General features: G+C 56.6%; 1 protein-coding gene across 2 annotated transcripts in view; it reads right to left on the minus strand.

The window, feature by feature from the left end:
- CUBN (cubilin) overlaps window positions 1-16,679 on the minus strand; it is a 215,101-nt gene that overhangs the window by 13,480 nt on the left and 184,942 nt on the right. Inside the window, exons 57-60 of one of the 2 annotated variants that reach the window (XM_029077265.2) lie at window positions 15,036-15,236; window positions 12,136-12,265; window positions 9,872-10,089; window positions 2,126-2,331 (exon numbers count right to left, since the gene is read on the minus strand). In XM_029077265.2, coding sequence (XP_028933098.1) covers window positions 2,126-2,331; window positions 9,872-10,089; window positions 12,136-12,265; window positions 15,036-15,236 — 755 coding nt within the window. The other variant, XM_029077266.1, reaches the window with a different exon arrangement.

The raw sequence follows: 16,679 nt of genomic DNA on the forward strand, positions 1-16,679 counted from the left end.
CCCCCGTGTGGAAAATGGGGATGAAGACTGGGAGCCCCACGGGGGACAACCTGATCACCTCGTACGGCCCCTCGATTCTATTTATGGTGACGATGTTGTCTTGTTTTTGTCCGTCTCCCCCGATTAGACTGTGAGCCGGTCACAGGGCAGCAATTGTCTCGATCTGTTGCCGAACTGTACATCCCGAGCGCTTCGAACAGTGCTCCGCCCGTAGTAAGCGCCTGGAGAGCTCACCTCCTCCAAGAGGCCTTCCCAGACTGAGCTTTCCCTTTTTCCCTCTGCTCCCGCCCCGCCCCCGCTTCACCTCCCCTCAGCTAAGCCCCCTTTCCCCGCTTTCCCTCCGCTCCTCCCCCGCTCCCTTCCCCTCCCCTCAGCACCGTGCTCGTCCGCTCATTTGTCTATATTTTTATTACCCTATTTATTTTGTTAATGAGATGTGCATCCCCTTGATTAATAACGTCGGGATCTGTTAAGCGCTTACTACGTGCAGAGCACCGTTCTAAGCGCCGGGGTAGATACGGGGTCATCGGGGTCGTCTCACGTGAGGCTCACGGTTAATCCCCACTTCACAGATGAGGGAACTGAGGCCCAGAGAAGTGAAGCGACTTGCCCACGGCCACACAGCTGCCGAGTGGCAGAGCCGGGATCCGAACCCCTGATTCTATTTACTGCTATTGTTTCGGTCCGTCCGTCTCCCCCGCTAAGACCGCGAGCCCAACAGCGGGCGGGGACGGTCTCTATCTGTTGCCGAATTGTCCGTTCCGAGCGCTTAGTGCAGTGCTCCGCGCACAGTAAGCGCTCAACAAAGACTATCGAATGAACGAACCAAGGCAACTCACGCCGGGACCGTTCCAACCTTCCAGCCCGGTGGTTAGTCCACCCTTCTGGGAGCTGGCGGTCGTAAGGGCCATGGCAGGGGGAGCCAAGGAGAGGCAGCGTGGCTCAGTGGCCAGAGCCCGGGCTTGGGAGTCAGCGGTCGCGGGTTCTAATCCCGGCTCCGCCGCTTGCCTGCCGGGTGACCTCGGCCAAGCCGCCCGACCTCTCTGGGCCTCGGTTACCTCGACCGGAAAATGGGGATGAAGAGGGTGAGCCCCACGTGGGCCAACGTGATTACCTTGTTTCCACCCCGGCGCTCAGCGTAGGGCTTGGAACGTGGTTAAGCGCTTAACAAATACCAGGATTATTATTATTTCCCTCCCGTCGGCAGCTCATATCAGGGCGGTCGTGGCATCTGGCTCCCGGGCAGCTTCTTCACTGGGTAGACCCAGTGTGACCTAGTGGATAGAGCACGGGCCCGGGAGCCAGGGGGACCCGAGTTCTAATTCCGCTGCACCCCGCGTCTCCTGTGTGACCTTAGGCGAGTCACTTCACTTCTCTGGGCCTCAGTGACCTCATCTGCAAATCGGGGATAAAGACTGTGTGCCCCACGTGGGTGTTTGTTAAGCGCTTACTACGTGCAGAGCGCCGTTCTGAGCGCTGGGGGAGATACGGGGTCATCGGGTCGGGCCACGTGAGGCTCCCAGTCTTCATCCCCGTTTTCCAGATGAGGTCGCTGAGGCCCAGAGAAGCAAAGTGACTTGGCCACAGTCAAGAGGCGGGGGCGGGATTCGAACCCACGACCTCGGACTCCCGAGCCCGGGCTCTTTCCGCCGAGCCACGCTGCTGCCCATCTGATGCGGTGCTTTGCGCTCGGTGGGGGTTTAGTAAGTACTGTGACTAGGAGGAGGAGCAGCGTGGCGTAGCGGAGAGAGCACGGGCCTGGGAGTCCTGAGTTCTAATCCCGGCTCGGCCCCCCCCGGCCGCTGGGCGACCTGGGGCAGGTCACTTCACTTCTCTGGGCCTCGGTTACCTCAGTCGTAAAAGGGGGATGGAGAGTGTGAGCCCCACATGGGACAGGGACTGTGTCCAACCTTGTATCCACCCCAGTCTGGCACCTAGTAAGCGTTTCACAGATACAATAATAAAAATAATAATAACACGCTCACTTCTAATACGTCCCTCGGCCGGCTTACGCAGCCACGGAGCCCCCGTCTGTTCCCCAAGGCCCGTAACGCTTTCTTTTTCAGCTGTGATGGGGGCCCACCCAGCCGAGGAGAGTCTAGCGCCCCCGGCCGCTTATTCTCACCTTCACGTAGTCGTACAGGCAGCCTCGAGCCGTCGCGTCCTCCAGCGCAAAGACGGTGAACGTGAGGTTGATGAGCCCGTTGGGGGGCACGGAGATGGTCCACACGCAGTCCAGGTTTCGATCGTACCTGCCGTCGGAATCGGTGTCCGGAGAGCCGAAGGTGTCGCCGGGCCGGGTCAGATAACCCCCACAGCCGTGCTGAGGACCTGTTTGGGAAACAAAAATCCCCGCTCGATGCCCCCGACCCAACTCACGATAACTGTCGTACCCGTTAGGCGCTTGCTATGTGCCGAGCAGCTATTAATCCCGGAGATAATAGAATCAGATCGGACGCAGCCCTGGTCCCACGTGAAATTCGCAGTCCTGAGGGGAAGGAGAGAGAAGTGACGCGACCCGGTAGACGCATGCCAGCGGTAGGATTAGAACACAGGTCCGCCGACTCCCCGGCTCTTACTCTCTCCACTGGGCCTCGCTGCTTCTCACGTAATCACCCCATTTATCCGTAGTGTTTCTTGATTGTTCGGAAAGGGTCTCTGCTAAGTGCTTACTCTGTGCCCAGTCCCCGGGGTAGACGTAAATCGATCGGGTCGGACGCGGTCCCTGTTCAATAGTATTTATTGAGCGCCTTACTATGTGCAGAGCCCCGTACTAAGCGCTCGGAATGGACAATCCGGGGACGGGCTCACGGTCTAATCGGGCGAGACGGACGAAAACGAGACAACCTCATCGCGATAAACAGAACGGAGGGGAGGGACACCTCATGGACAAAATAAATAGGGTAATAAAAAATATCTACAAATGAGCGCAGTGTTGAGGGGAGGGGGAGGAGCAGCGGGCCCACGTGGGGCTCACAGTCTAGGTAGTATTGAGTGCTCACTTTACGCAGAGAGAAGCAGCGTGGCTCAGTGGAGAGAGCACGGGCTTTGGAGTCAGAGGTCACGGGTTCGAATCCTGGCTCTGCCACTTGTCAGCGGTGTGACTGTGGGCGAGTCGCTTCGCTTCTCTGTGCCTCAGTTCCCTCATCTGGAAAATGGGGATTAAGACTGCGAGCCCCACGTGGGACGACCTGATTCCCCCGTGTCTCCCCCGGCGCTTAGAACAGTGCTCTGCACATAGTAAGCGCTTACCAAATACCAACATTATTATTAAGTGCTTGAGAGAAAACGATGGGAGAGAGTCGGGAGTCACGATCCGTGACCCAAGGAGTTTACAGTCTAGGGGAGAAAGTTGGAAAGTGGTTAGAACAAGGGCCTGGAAGGCAGAAGGACCCGGGTTCTAATCCCGGCTCCACCACACATCTGCTGTGCGGCGAATCCCTTAACTGCTCTGGGACTCAGTTACCTCAGCTGCAAAATGGGGATCACGATGTGTACTTCATGTGGGCCAGGGACCGTGTCCAACCTGATTAGCTTCTATCCTGTCTCGCGCCGTCAAGTCGTTTCCGACCCACGGCGACACCGCGGACACGTCTCTCCCACAGCGCCCCGCTCTCCGTCCGCAGTCGTCCCGGCAGTGGATCCGTGGCGTCCTCTTGGTAAGAATACGGACCCGGTGCCCCGTCGCCTCCGGCGGCGAAGCCAGCTCGAGTCTCCGCCCTCGACTCCCGTGCCGCCGCTGCCCGGCACGGGTGAGTTCTGACTTGTAGCAGGCGGCCGTCCCCTCGCTAGCCACCGGCCAAGCTAGGATTGGAACGGACGGACCCCTGCTTGACTCTCCCTCCCGTAGCCGAGACTGGTAGAGGACTGGAAAACCCTCCAGGTGCCACCCTGAGGGGGGGGGAGCTTGTATCTACCCCAGTCCCCAGTACGGTGCCTGGCCTATAGTGTGTGCTTCACAAATGCCATCAAGGAAACAAAAAAAAAAAAAGGAGAGACGGACATTAAAATAAATCAGAGAAAGGAGAGATGGCAGAATGTAAGGAGATGAATGTAAGTGCTGTGGGGCTGGAGGTGGGGTGAATGTCAAAGCGATTAGGAGGTAAAGACCCAAGTGTATAGGGTGGGGAAGTGAGGGCTTAGTCAGGGAAGGCCTCCTGGAGGAGATGGGACTTCAGTAAGACTTTGAAGACGGGGAGAGCGGCCGTCTGTCAAAGGCGAAGGGGGAGTTCTAGGCCAGAGCGGCTGACATTTGGAGAGGAGAAAGATCAGCTGACTTCCATTCCCGGCTTCCCACACCGCAGCCCCGATTCCTCGTCTCCACCCTTGGCCTCCTTTCCTGGCCTGTGTTCCCCAGTCGAGATACTAAGGAACGTTTTACGACAGCGAGAGCTACGATGACCGGACTGTCTTTTCCAGAGCAATGAAAGATTTCATTTTCTGCCGCTATCAATAAAGAATGGAGGGGTTTTGATAAATGCAGGGCAGTAAATCTTGTCAGCCGAAGCTGAACGCGGGGGCGGTTTCTGTCTATGTTCAGGACTCTCCCTTTCGGATCTCCAGGCTAAACTTGTGTGAAAATGAAATGAAAAATCAGTGATGTCCTCTGCCCTGTAGTAGTTTTCTCCCTCATCCTCTTTCCTTTCTCACTCACCCATTCTGGCCTTCTCCCCTTCCACCTCCCAAGATAGAAATCTACCAATCCTCACGTTCTTGGGTTTATAAACTAGCCCATTTCCTCAAGCAAAGGGGCACGGCAGGAAATCTTCATCTGCTTTCCTCACTTGCCAGGTGTATGACACGCGTGTATCTGTGTCAGCCACCACCCCCAAACAAAAACACACACACACACAGAGATCTATGACTAGCTAACACCTTAGCCAGTAGCAGGAAGTTTTAAAGAGCGCGTTAAATAAGTGACAACCAATAAAACAGAAATAACCAAACCCAGACAGCGGCAGCGAGCGTCTGAGGAGCATGATTTAGTTGACTCACCACCCAAGTTGGCCCTGATTTAATCCTAGTTACGGGGGGATATACACACAACACACACACACAACCATACACACACAAAACACAATTTTGACAATTCAGGATACGCCTAAATTGACTTCGGCTTCGCTACCCGTGTTGGATAGAACGCAACGGCACAGTTCAGTAATGTCCTTCTGTCACCGGGCCTCCGGATATAACGCGATAACGGTGCGGAAGAAATGGTTTTTGCGCCTGCCCTCGACAGCGGACGCGCAGTTAGTACGGCCACGTGAGCTTTCCTTAATGGGGGTTTCTGCAGAAAATATAACCCCCCTTTTAGGGAAGAACCGGGTGTATTTACGCTATTTAATTTGACTCAGAGACACGGGGAATTTCTAGAATAATGGCAAAGGCCCCCAAATCCACGACTTAAAGAGATTTCAGATGAGGGTAGCGTATTGAAATTGCGGCCCCGATGCACAAGATATCTGCTGTCTGGGACCCTGAAATGGAAACTATCTAGGGAGACGGGCAGGAACTTCACAGAAGGATACAGAGGTAACTGGGAAGGTAGGGAAGAGGGGAAGAATCTCATTAGGCACAGATGGAATTCATGGATGTTAACCCAAGGTTCCAGTTCATGACTTTCGCATCTCAAACACATTGCTCATGCCCTTCCCGCTGTCTGTAACTCCCTCCTCTCTAAAAATCACCACCATGCCCGCTTCACTTTCAAAATCTCCTGAAAAATCACCTCTTCCGGGAGGCATTCCCTGATTAACCCGGATCTACCCGTTCAGGTCACTCCGTCAGCCCCCTTAGCGTTTATGCGTCTAATCTGTTTTCTTATCTAGTGATTTTTACTTGCGCTTTCAGCATTCGAAACACGTGCCTTGCTACTCTTGTCGTCACCCAGATGCCCAGCCCAATGCCTGGCACTCAGGAGGCATTCAGTAAACGTGACTGATTGATTCCATCTCTTCCCTTACTCTTTTACCTACCGTACTTTTGCGATCCGTGTCCAGTCCAGAGCGAGACTGTTTTAAACGGAACATATTATTCCCGAGTCTGGGAAAATCAACCTAAAACCACTAGGGGGTGGAAAGACAGCACAGAATCCAGTCAGAGATGGAATTTTAGGGTCCTGGAATCCTCAGCCTGCAAATCCGAACCCCGTGCAAGTGATTTTGTTCAGTCTCCTTCTCTAGAGGTCTCTGCTGCCCTTCCCGAAGAGAGGGCCGGCTGTCTTGGGGCAGGGAAACCGAGGCAACAGGCTGAACCCAGCTTCAGGCTCACCCCCGGGGCTAGAGCAGAGCCCAGAGCCGCCACGCCCGAGGGCTTCTTGGAGAAGAGCCGGGAAAGAGCTCCGGTCTCCCCTCTCTAACTCGCTCTCCCCATCCTGCAGTCCCTCAGGCTAAAGGACCAATGGGGCCAGCGCGGTGGTCCCAGAGATCGGGCGGGTCTGAAACTCAGTCTTGCTCGACCAGTTGGGCCCGGGGATGAATTATTCAATTTGGGGAGGCTTCCGTGTCTCCCACCACCGCTGCCTGCCTCCTGCCCCCTCTTCGCCTAATCCCGTCTCCACCGGGAGCCGCCAGATTGCCCGAGCTCAGTCCCGGGGGTCTCTGCCGGACGCCCAGATCTAGGCCCGGACTCGAGTTTCCTCAGTACCCCCGAAGATGGCCCGCATTCATACTTGTCCTCAGTCACCCACCGTTTCGGCCTCACCTCACCCTTCATTCCACGAGTATCTCCTTCTGGCCACGAGGCCCCGACTCCCCATCTCCCTGGCCTCCCCCATCTCTCCTCCTCCCTCCCGCCCCCGCCACGTTCCCCTCAGCCAGTTAGGAGGATTTCTGCCCCACACAGGCTTCTTCATCTCCGAGCTCAAAATCCCAAAGCGACCTACGGGCCGCGTGGAAGCGTCGTGAGGAAGCCGGGAGCCCCGGGTCCCGAGAGGGACACGGTGCAGGCGGGTGCTGCCCGCCGTGCCCCATTCTAGCTCTCTGCGAGTACTGAGGCAGCTCAGTCGCCCGGCTTCCAGCCCGGCTAAGGCCTCCGGGGAGCCGGTGAGGCAGACGTGTCCCGAGGGCTACTGTCCCAGGACTGCCTAGGCCCCTTATTGTTTCTACTGGCTACTAGGCAGGGAGCCGGAAGACCGGGCTGCGTTCAGGGGAGCACGGGCTGCGGTCCCTGATGTTGTTTAGGGAAACAAAGTCCGAGGGCTGTGGGTGGCAGAAAGAGAAGGTCCACGGCGTGGAGTCGTGGGGCATTTCCAAAGGCTGGGGGGGCGAGACGAAAGGGGCTTCCCTCTGATCTCACCCTCCCCGTCCCCTCCATGTAGTCGGGGCCAGCGGGGACGGGTGGGACGGCCGACCCACCCGAGTGGCGGGGGAACATCTCGGGCCCCTCTCCCAGGGAGCCAGAACAGAGTCCTGAGCCTGCCGCAGTTCCCGGGCAAAGGGTGGAGTCCTATGTCGAGAAGCGGCGTGGCTCAGTGGAAAGAGCCCGGGCTTGGGAGTCGGGGTCATGGGTTCGAATCCCACCCCCGCCACTTTTCAGCTGTGTGACCTGGGCCGAGTCCCTTCACTTCTCCGTGCCTCGGTTCCCTCATCTGGAAAATGGGGATGAAGACCGTGAGCCTGATGACCTTGTATCTACCCCGGCACTTAGAACAGTGCTTGGCACAGAGTAAGCGCTTAACAAATACCATCATTATTATTATTATGTGGGCCAGCCCTGCCCGGTTCCCCAGCAGCCTTGTCCGTACCCCCCGCCCCGTGCCCTCCATTTATCGCCCCAGCTCCCTCCCTTCCTGTTCGACGCGTCGTTTAACCTGCTGCTTCCACTTTCTCTCATCCAACTCCTTTCTCGACCCCCTGCTGTCGGCTTCCATCCCCTTCATTTGACCGCTCTCTCCGAGGCCACCCCCGACCTCCCCGAGGGGCTGTGGGCTTAACTCAGTGGGCCAACTCTGACTCCTCACTTGCCTTTAACACTTCTGACCCTCCCTTTTCCTTAATCCCGGAAATACTAGCTAAGTCTGGTTGGGTAGCCAACTTCCCAGCATGGGGCCGCTCAAGACTGGAGGCAGGACCTTTGTGTTTCACACAAACACCCGATCTCTTGGCGGGCTCAAAGACTCCTCTTGTCTCTGAGCACTCGGAGTGCCTTTTTGGATCAATTTAACCACGGGTTAGGGATGTCAGCCCGTGGAACCAGCCCAAAGTTGGGGCGCCCTTAGGTCTGATTTGCCTTTCTCCCAGATCCTTGGCCCATTATGCTGGATTTCCTTCTGTGCCAGGTCTGGGCAAAGTCACAACAGCATTGGCTAACCCCGCTCTTGGAAAAAAATGCGTTTACAATATCATGGTGTTGCAGCAATTTCCCTAAAGAGGAAAGGGCCATTCCCTGATTTTCCACGGAAAGACCGAACGAACCCTCATAGGTCGCAAAATGAGGGCGAGCTGAGTTTTAAAATGTCTGCCGGGTCTGGGTTAGGAGTTAGTGCACCCAGATCCCATTTGTTCACGCCCCTCTAGAATCACTCACGCCCATTTTCTACCGAGGCAGCTCAGCCCCCCGGCCTCCGGCCCAGCTAAGCCCTCGAGGGAGCCAACAAGCCTAGAGAGAGCATAATCCAGGTGGGGATGGCCATAGTAAGAAGCGGTAGTAACAGTAATCTCTGGATGCAGCTCTACTAAGAGTTTGGGAAAGTTCACAAAAGCACAGGACGTGTTCCCTCTTCACAGAGAGTCTACTAGTTCTCGGGGGAATCGTACAAACACACTGACAGATAGAGAAATTCAAGTAAATAATTGACTACCGATTGATTACACACGCGGACATACACACAACACCCTCCTCGCCCACAGACACACGCGTCGGGAAAGAACAAAAAGAAATGCGTACGTTTCAGAGGTGGCTGATGGGCTGGTAGACGGGACGACTTGGCGGAAGAGGTGGGATTTTAGCGAGACTTTGAAGACGGAGAGAGCTGTGGTGAGTCAGATTTGTGGGGAATGGGAGTTCCCGGCTGGGGACACAGTTTTTGGGAGAGGACAGAGGTGGGATACTCAACAACTATGAGGTTAACTTAGGAAGAATGAAGAGGGTGGGCTGGGAAGCAACAGGACAAGAGAGTCGATTACGTGAGACGGAAAGAGCCTGCGGAGAAACTTAAAGTCAATCGGGGATGTCTCGGTTGGGGACGGGATTGGAAGACCGGTGGAGAGATGTATGTTTTCACACCATATACTACATCCAGTAGTATCTAGTACAGATTGCATGGGGGAGAGACTGAGGCAGGGAGACCAACGAGGAGGCCGATCCAGACTTTCTGGGTTTTGACGAGTGCTTGAACGGGGGTGGAAGCGGATTAGATGGAGAGTAGCGAGGTGAAGCAGGAGGGGGCGAGGTGGGGGAGCGCTTTAAAGCCAATGACGCAGAGTCTCTGGTGGATGTGGAGACGGATGGGCAACCACAGGAGTTTCTTGAGGAGCGGGGAGTATGGACTGGAGGGGACGGAGGCTGAAGGCAGGGAGGCCAGAGAGGAGGCTGATGCAGGAGTCAGGTTTGAAGAGGAAAAGCGCTCAAGGAGCTGAAGAAGCCACCCTGGAGGGAGACTGCGCCTCGAGGGCACTCGGGGATCCAGCGGAGAGGTCCAAGCGAACACCGTCGGGGAGATTTCTGGGACCCACCGGCCTTCAGGGCAGGGGCTCAATAAATGCTGAATAAATGTTATGTCTATCACTCCCGTCAGTGCCTGGTTCCCTTCCTGATCCGTCGCTCACGAGGCCGGGCACGGCGACAGGATAAGGCCCACCTGGGCTCCGCCCCAGAAGCCCGGGCCGCAGCAGGCGAGTCTGAAAACAAATGAGCGGGGCCGGAACCTTACCCAGTGTTTCTCTGAATGAGGCCCTCCAGCCTCTGGCCCCCTGGAAGAAATTGGTCCTGAATTCCAGGCGCAGGTGGTCGCCGGAGCTCCTGATCCTGGCGGGGAGTTCGGAGCCGCAGAACTTGCCAAGCAGCGGAGCCCCCGGCTCCAGGCCGTCGCGAACGGCCACGTAGTCGGCGGAGCAGTAGTCGGAGGCCTCCAGGTTGAAGTCGTTGAACCTGAGGAGGGAGGGAGGGGTCAGGTGGGTCACAGGTCCCGGCCTGCCTGTCCGAACTCCCCCGTCCGTGGCCTCTCGGTGGCTCCAGCTGAGAGTGACCCACCAGTCTGCCCCTCTCAAACCAGTGAGGGGCCGGTCTAGGATCCCCGAGCCTCTCCGGGTACCACTTCCCGATGAGTTTCACACTTCCCGGCCTGTCAGCCAAACCCATTTCTCTCCATTTGCTGTGGAATGGGCGCAATGGATTATTTTATTGATATTCTTGTTAATACTACTACTAATAATAGTGTAAAATGCTACGTGTCAGGCACTCTCGTAACCGCTAGATTTGAGGCAACACGATCAGATCAGAGAGTCCCCGTCCCCCGTATGACTGAGGAGGAGGTAGAAATCGTGGGAAGAGGCGTAGCCTAGTGGAAAAAGCATAGTCCTGGGAGTCAGAGGACCTGGGTTCTAATCATGGCTCCTCCACTTGCCTGCTGTGTGACCTTGGAGAAGTAACTTCACTTTTCTGTACCTCAGTTTCCACAGCCATAAAATGGGGATTCAATGCCTGCTCTCCCTCCTACTAGACTGGGAGCGCCCCCCCCGAGGACGGGGACTACATCTGACCTGATTAACTTGTATCTACCCCGGCATTTAGAACAGTCCTCGACGCACAGTGAGCACTTGACTATTATTATCGTTACTGCTGGTAATATTAATACTAAATTGACCATTTTACAGACGTGAGAACTAAGTAATAAGAAAATTTAAGCGTCGTGCTCAAGTTTAGCCGGCGGGTATGCGATGAACCCTTGACGTTTGGGACCCTGGGTGGGCGCGGCGCAGAGCGAGGCGGCCTGGAGTACGTTCACACCCTGCTCCCGAATGAGTTTTGTGATGGCAGAGTAGGCTGTGCCCGGCCCCTAGTGGGAGTGGGGCTTTGGGGGGGGGGCCAGGCGGCCCCAGAACTGATGCACTTCCACCTCCCCTCGGACCAGCCGGCCTTGTCGGTGGGCTCCGTGAGAGGGAAGCAGAGGAGAGTTAATGTCTGTAACTGCAGAGTATGTTCTCCACTCTTGGGGCTGGTGCTGAGGTGCTGCCCACACTCAGGGCCTTCCCCCATTCCGGCCTATCCCGCCGTCGACCCCCGGGCCACGTCCACCCGCGGTCCCGGAACGCCCTCCCTCCTCCCCTCCGCCACACTGATTCTCTTCCCCTCTTCGAAGCCCTACTTAAAGCTCGCCTCCTCCGAGAGGCCTTCCCACACTGAGCTCCCCTTTTCCCTCTGCTCCTCCCCCTCTCCCTTCCCCTCCCCTCAGCACCGTACTCGTCCGCTCGACCGTGTATATCTTCATTACCCTATTTATTTTGTTAATGAGATGGACATCACCTCGATTCTCTTTATTTGCTATTGTTTTAATGAGATGTTCATCCAGCCCCTCGATTCTATTTATTGCTGCTGTTTTTGTCCGTCTCCCCCGACTAGACCGTAAGCCCGTCAAAGGGCAGGGACTGTCTCTGTTACCGATTTGTACATTCCAAGCGCTTAGTACAGTGCTCTGCACATAGTAAGCGCTCAATAAATCCTATCGAATGAATGAATGAACGAATGAATGTATGAATGAATGAGAGCCAGGCCTGGTGCTCTGAGGGCCCCCAGAGAGCTGGGCCTCTCTCGGCCAGAACAATTCTGGGTCTCTGGGCCGCTTGGTAGTTTTTAGCAGCCCAGAGGGCCCCAGGGCACCAACCAAATCCACCTCGGGACCAGAGTGGACCCTGGCTGCTCTCGCTCTCTCTCCCCCCTCCTCATTCCTTTCCTCCTGCGCCCTACACACTCCCCCTCTATTCCCTCTTCATTTCCCCGACCGGAGCCCCATTCTCCAGCAGTCCCCAGACTACAAAGTCGGCGAGTCTTCCCCGCCCTCCCCTTCCTCTCGGGGTTTCCCCAGCCCCGTCTGGGGACGCTCACTCTCTCCTCCCACCCACCCCCCGCCCCAGAAACTTCCGCGAGGGACCCTGGGCTTGCGGGTTGGGGGAAAAGGAGTGTGTGGAGGTCACTCACTTGAGTTCTACCACCTTGCCGTCTCTCACCGAGATGAGGTACGTGCAGTCCATATTGTTGGGGTAATCTGACAGGGCGTAGGCAGGACTCCTGATGGTCCCGAAGGATGCGTTGAATGTCCCTCCGCACGCTGCAGTGGGAGAGACAAGCAAAGAACCGTCAGCTACCAAGAGGTGGAACGGCGATGAGGACGCAGCCGGGGGGGTGACCGCAGCTCCGCTCCTCCTTGAGCGCTTTCAGATGCCCTTTTTTTCCTTCTCATCTTTTTTCCTCCGGCTCCTCTAATCGCCAGACTTAATTCCCACGGACTAAACCTCCCCTTTGTGCGGGTTGCAAAAATTAGGCCAAAGTGGATCGATCGCCCGAGTGAATGCAGACTGGCAATCTAGTAAACCGTGGTTTATAATCGACGGATGTTTATATGACTTTTCTATTTACTAACACGCTAACACGCTCTAGCTCTCGAGGAGAGGCTTTGCATCCTATGGCTCCGGGTCTGTATCTGTCCCTTCTTGAAACCGGAGAGGGCTCGTCAGCTAGAAAGAGGGGCTTGGGCATTTCAAACTGCTGCGTAGAGTTTGGGGCTAAGTGGGGACCCCCCCCTACCAATCGCCCCACAAACCAAGGGAACACTACCGCCTACACGGAGCCCCTGCCCACTTTATGTAGGAGACACTGTCTATTTTAACACATCTCTTGGGAAAGTAAGAGATGAAGCTCGGAGGATAAAGCAGGCCTGAAGCAGCTATGAAGGAAATCAACCTTCTCCTTTAATCTGCCTCAAAACCCCGGGGAAGGATGATAATCGTGCAAAACCTTCTGGCAAGCCAGCAGCCGCGGTCATGCGGAACAAGGGTCAGAAATCGTCCAGATCCACTAGGTGAGACCTTTGGTGGGTCGGGAAGGCCCCGTTTGTGTCCTGCTTCATCAGTCTCCTAATAATAATAATAATACTGATGACGGTGTTTGTTAAGCGCTCACTGTGTGCCAAGCAGTGCTCCGAATGCGGGGATAGATACAAGGTAATCAGGTTGCCCCACGCGGGGCTCACGGTCTTAATCCCCATTTTACAGATGAGGTAAGTGAGGGGCGGAGAGGTTAAGCGGTCAGGCAGCAGACAAATGGCAGAGCCAGGACTAGACCCCCAGGTCCTCTGACTCCCAGGCCCCTGCCCTTTCCACTAGGCCACACTGCTTTTCCCCAGCCCGGAAGGTCTGCGCGGAGGTGGTCTGCGGAAGGTAGGCTTGGGAGCGGGCCCCGGACCAGGTTGAAACACGGATCCCAGAACAAACCTGGCGGTCGAAGGCCTGAGGGGCGTAGCCGCAGAGCCCCGGCCCCCAGCCCAGTGTGGGCACGCTCGTCACCTAGTCGCCGTGGACATTGTTTGGGGATGGGGAGGATTGTCTGCGGCGCCGTGGACCGCCCCTCTCCTGCAAGAAATCCCTCCCCCTACTCTCTGTTGCTGGCTTTCCGTGGATCCAGCGGAGGGAATCGGCTTTCTGCTCCCGCAGTGCCCCGGGGGAGGAGGTTGGGGCTCAGGGCCGTGGGAGACCGAGGAAAAGCCCCTCCGGCCCCTCTGCCCCCTTCCTCCTCCGTGAGTCCAGGACAACCATCCTGATGGCCAGCCTGCATTAGGACCCTTTCCTGTAATCACTAACAATAATAATGATATTTGTGGAGGGCTTACTCCGTGCCAGGCATCGTACTAAGCGCCGGGTGCAACCAAGCTAATCGGATTGGGCCCAGCCCCCGTCCCCAAATGGGGCTCACGGTCTCGATCCCCATTTTACAGATGAGGTAACTGAGGCACGCCCCTCTCAGGGTGGCACCTGGGGAGTTTCCAGTTCTCTGCCAGTCTCGACTACGGGAGGGAGAGTCAAGCGGAGGCCTGTCCGCTCCATTCCTAGCTTGGGCAGCGGCTAGCGAGTGGAAGCCAATCCGCTATAAGCCAAAGTCCAACTGCGCCGGGCAGCAGCGGCATAGGAGAGTTGAGGGCGGAGACTCAATCTGTTGCCGATCTGTACATTCCGAGCGCTTAGTACAGTGCTCTGCACATAGTAAGCGCTCAATAAACACTACTGAATGAATGAATGAAGTTTACTGCGCCGAAGGAAGCGGGGATAAACCACTTCTGCATTTTCGCCAAGAGAACTCTACGGAGACGCTGCAAGAACGATTGCCGAAGGGAGGGACGGGTCCACGGCGTCGCCACGGGTCGGAGGCTGACTCGACGGCATAAGACAAGAACTGAGGCAACGGAGACGTGAAATCACTTCTCCGCCCAAGGTCCCGCAGCGGGAGAGTGGCAGAGCCAGGGTTAGAAGCCACGGCCTTCTGATTCCCGGGCCCTCGCTGCCTCTTTTTCTGCCCCGAATCAGCCTGAAGAGTGAATTCCGTACGGGTTTTTCCAGGGTGCCGCCCCGTTTGAGAAGGGATCGTGCCTTTGATCTTGCCAACCTGATTGCATTCTTCTATTCCCAGTGCTTCGTTCAGGGCTCTGCACTCAGTAAGCGTTCAGTAAATACCATTAACTGAGTGTCGATTGACCGGGCAGGACTCTGCCCGCCGTGTAAGAGGGTCGGATGTCCCGCGCTTGACCCCCTCTCCCATTCTCAACCAGCATCGACCCAGGGGACTCTTAGACACCTCACGACGGCTCCGGGGACCATCCCGGAGGCCGGAAAGGTCCCAGATGTGTTGTCTCAGGGGGCTCCGGGGCAGGACTCCGAAAACATCGGTCCTGCCCGCTCCCGGGCGGCTCCGCCCTCGCCCACCAGTGGCTCGGAGTGAGGTCTGTGGGCCCCGCGCGCGGTCCCACGCTGGCAACGGAGGGCACGGCCGTTTCGGCAGCAAACCCGCCTCTGAAGCGGCAGCCGGGCTCGGCCGGGCGGCTCACTCACCCAGTACGCGGTAAGAGGCCTCGAATCCGAAGTCCGCGGTCTGGGAGTCGGTGTAGAAGCTGAGCAGCATCGGGCCGGAGAAGCTGATGGCTTGGGGGAGCTCGTGGCCACACAGGGTCGCGAAGGGGACGGACGTGACCCGACGGCCTCGGATGACTTTCAGCCCGTCGTTGATGCAGCCCCCGCCTCGGGCGGATGGAGCTGCGGAGAAGGGAAGTGAGAGAATCATAACGATAACGTTGGTATTTGCTAAGCGCTTACTGTGTGCGGAGCACGCTGTTCTAAACGCTGGGGTCAGATATAGAGTCATCAGGTTGTCCCACGTGGGGCTCACAGCCTTCCTCTCCATTTTACAGATGAGGGAACTGAGGCACAGGGAAGTCAAGTGACTTGCCCACAGTCACACAGCTGACAGGTGGCTGAGGCGGGATTCGAACCCATGACCTCTGACTCCCAAGCCCGGGCTCTTTCCGCTGAGCCGCGAAAGAAGCAGTCAGCGCCCCCGTGGCAGAAGCCCAGTTCCCCTAGCATCCATCCAGACGGCCCTGCCGGCCAGGCCCGTCCGGAAGGGCCCTTCTGCTTCACCTATAATAATAATTACTAATATTATGGTATTTGTTAAGCTGCTTCTATGTGCCAGGCCCCTTTCTGAGCGCCGGGGTAGATACAAGATAATCGGGTTGGACCCGGTCCCTGGCCCACGTAGGGCTCGCAGTCTTGACCCCCATTTTCCAGATGAGGGAACTGAGGCCCAGAGAAGTGAAGTGACTTGCCCCCGCTCACACGCTAGACAAGGGGTGGAGCCGGGATTGGAACCCGTGACCTTGTGCCTCCCGGGTCCTCGCTCTATCCACTAGGCCGCGTACCCCCGAGGCACGTCGTCACCCGGCCCACCCGCAGCCCCGCGGCACTTACGCGTATCTCCTTAGACTCCGCCACCTGCTTCAGGAAGTCTTTCATTTTAAGCTAATTTATCTTAACGTCCGTCTCCCCAGCTAAGCGCTCTGAGGTCAGGGTTGTGTCTGCCAACTCTGCTGTACTGAACTCTCCCAAGCACTTAGTAGACCTCTCCGCCCCCAGTCATTCAACACTCGGTAACGACCGTCGATCTGCACACGGTGAGCGCTCAATAAACGCGACTGAGTGAATGCTCTCTCTAGAAGCGGCGTGGCTCGGGGGAAAAGATCCCAGGCTTGGGAGTCAGAGGTCACGGGTTCGAATCCCACCTCTGCCACTCGGCAGCTGTGCGACTGTGGGCGAGCCACTTCACTTCTCCGGGTCTCAGTTCCCTCATCTGGAAAATGGGGGTGAAGACCGTGAGCCTCACGTGGGACCACCTGATCACCCTGTATCTCTCCCAGCGCTTAGAACGGTGCTCTGCACATAGTAAGCGCTTAACAAATACCAACGTTATTATGAAGTCACTTCGTTTCTCTGTGCCTCAGTTCCCTCATCTGGAAAATGGGGCTGAAGACCGTGAGCCTCACGTGGGACCACCTGATCACCTTGTATCCCCCCCCCCCAGCGCTTAAAACAGTGCTCTGCACATAGTAAGCGCTTAACAAATACCAACATTATTATTAGTAACCCAGGAGCACGGCCTCATGGAAAGGGCAGAGGTCGGAGAGTCAGAAGACCTGGGTT

This window comes from Ornithorhynchus anatinus, chromosome 13 (assembly GCF_004115215.2).
Source record: "Ornithorhynchus anatinus isolate Pmale09 chromosome 13, mOrnAna1.pri.v4, whole genome shotgun sequence".
NCBI lineage: Eukaryota > Metazoa > Chordata > Mammalia > Monotremata > Ornithorhynchidae > Ornithorhynchus > Ornithorhynchus anatinus.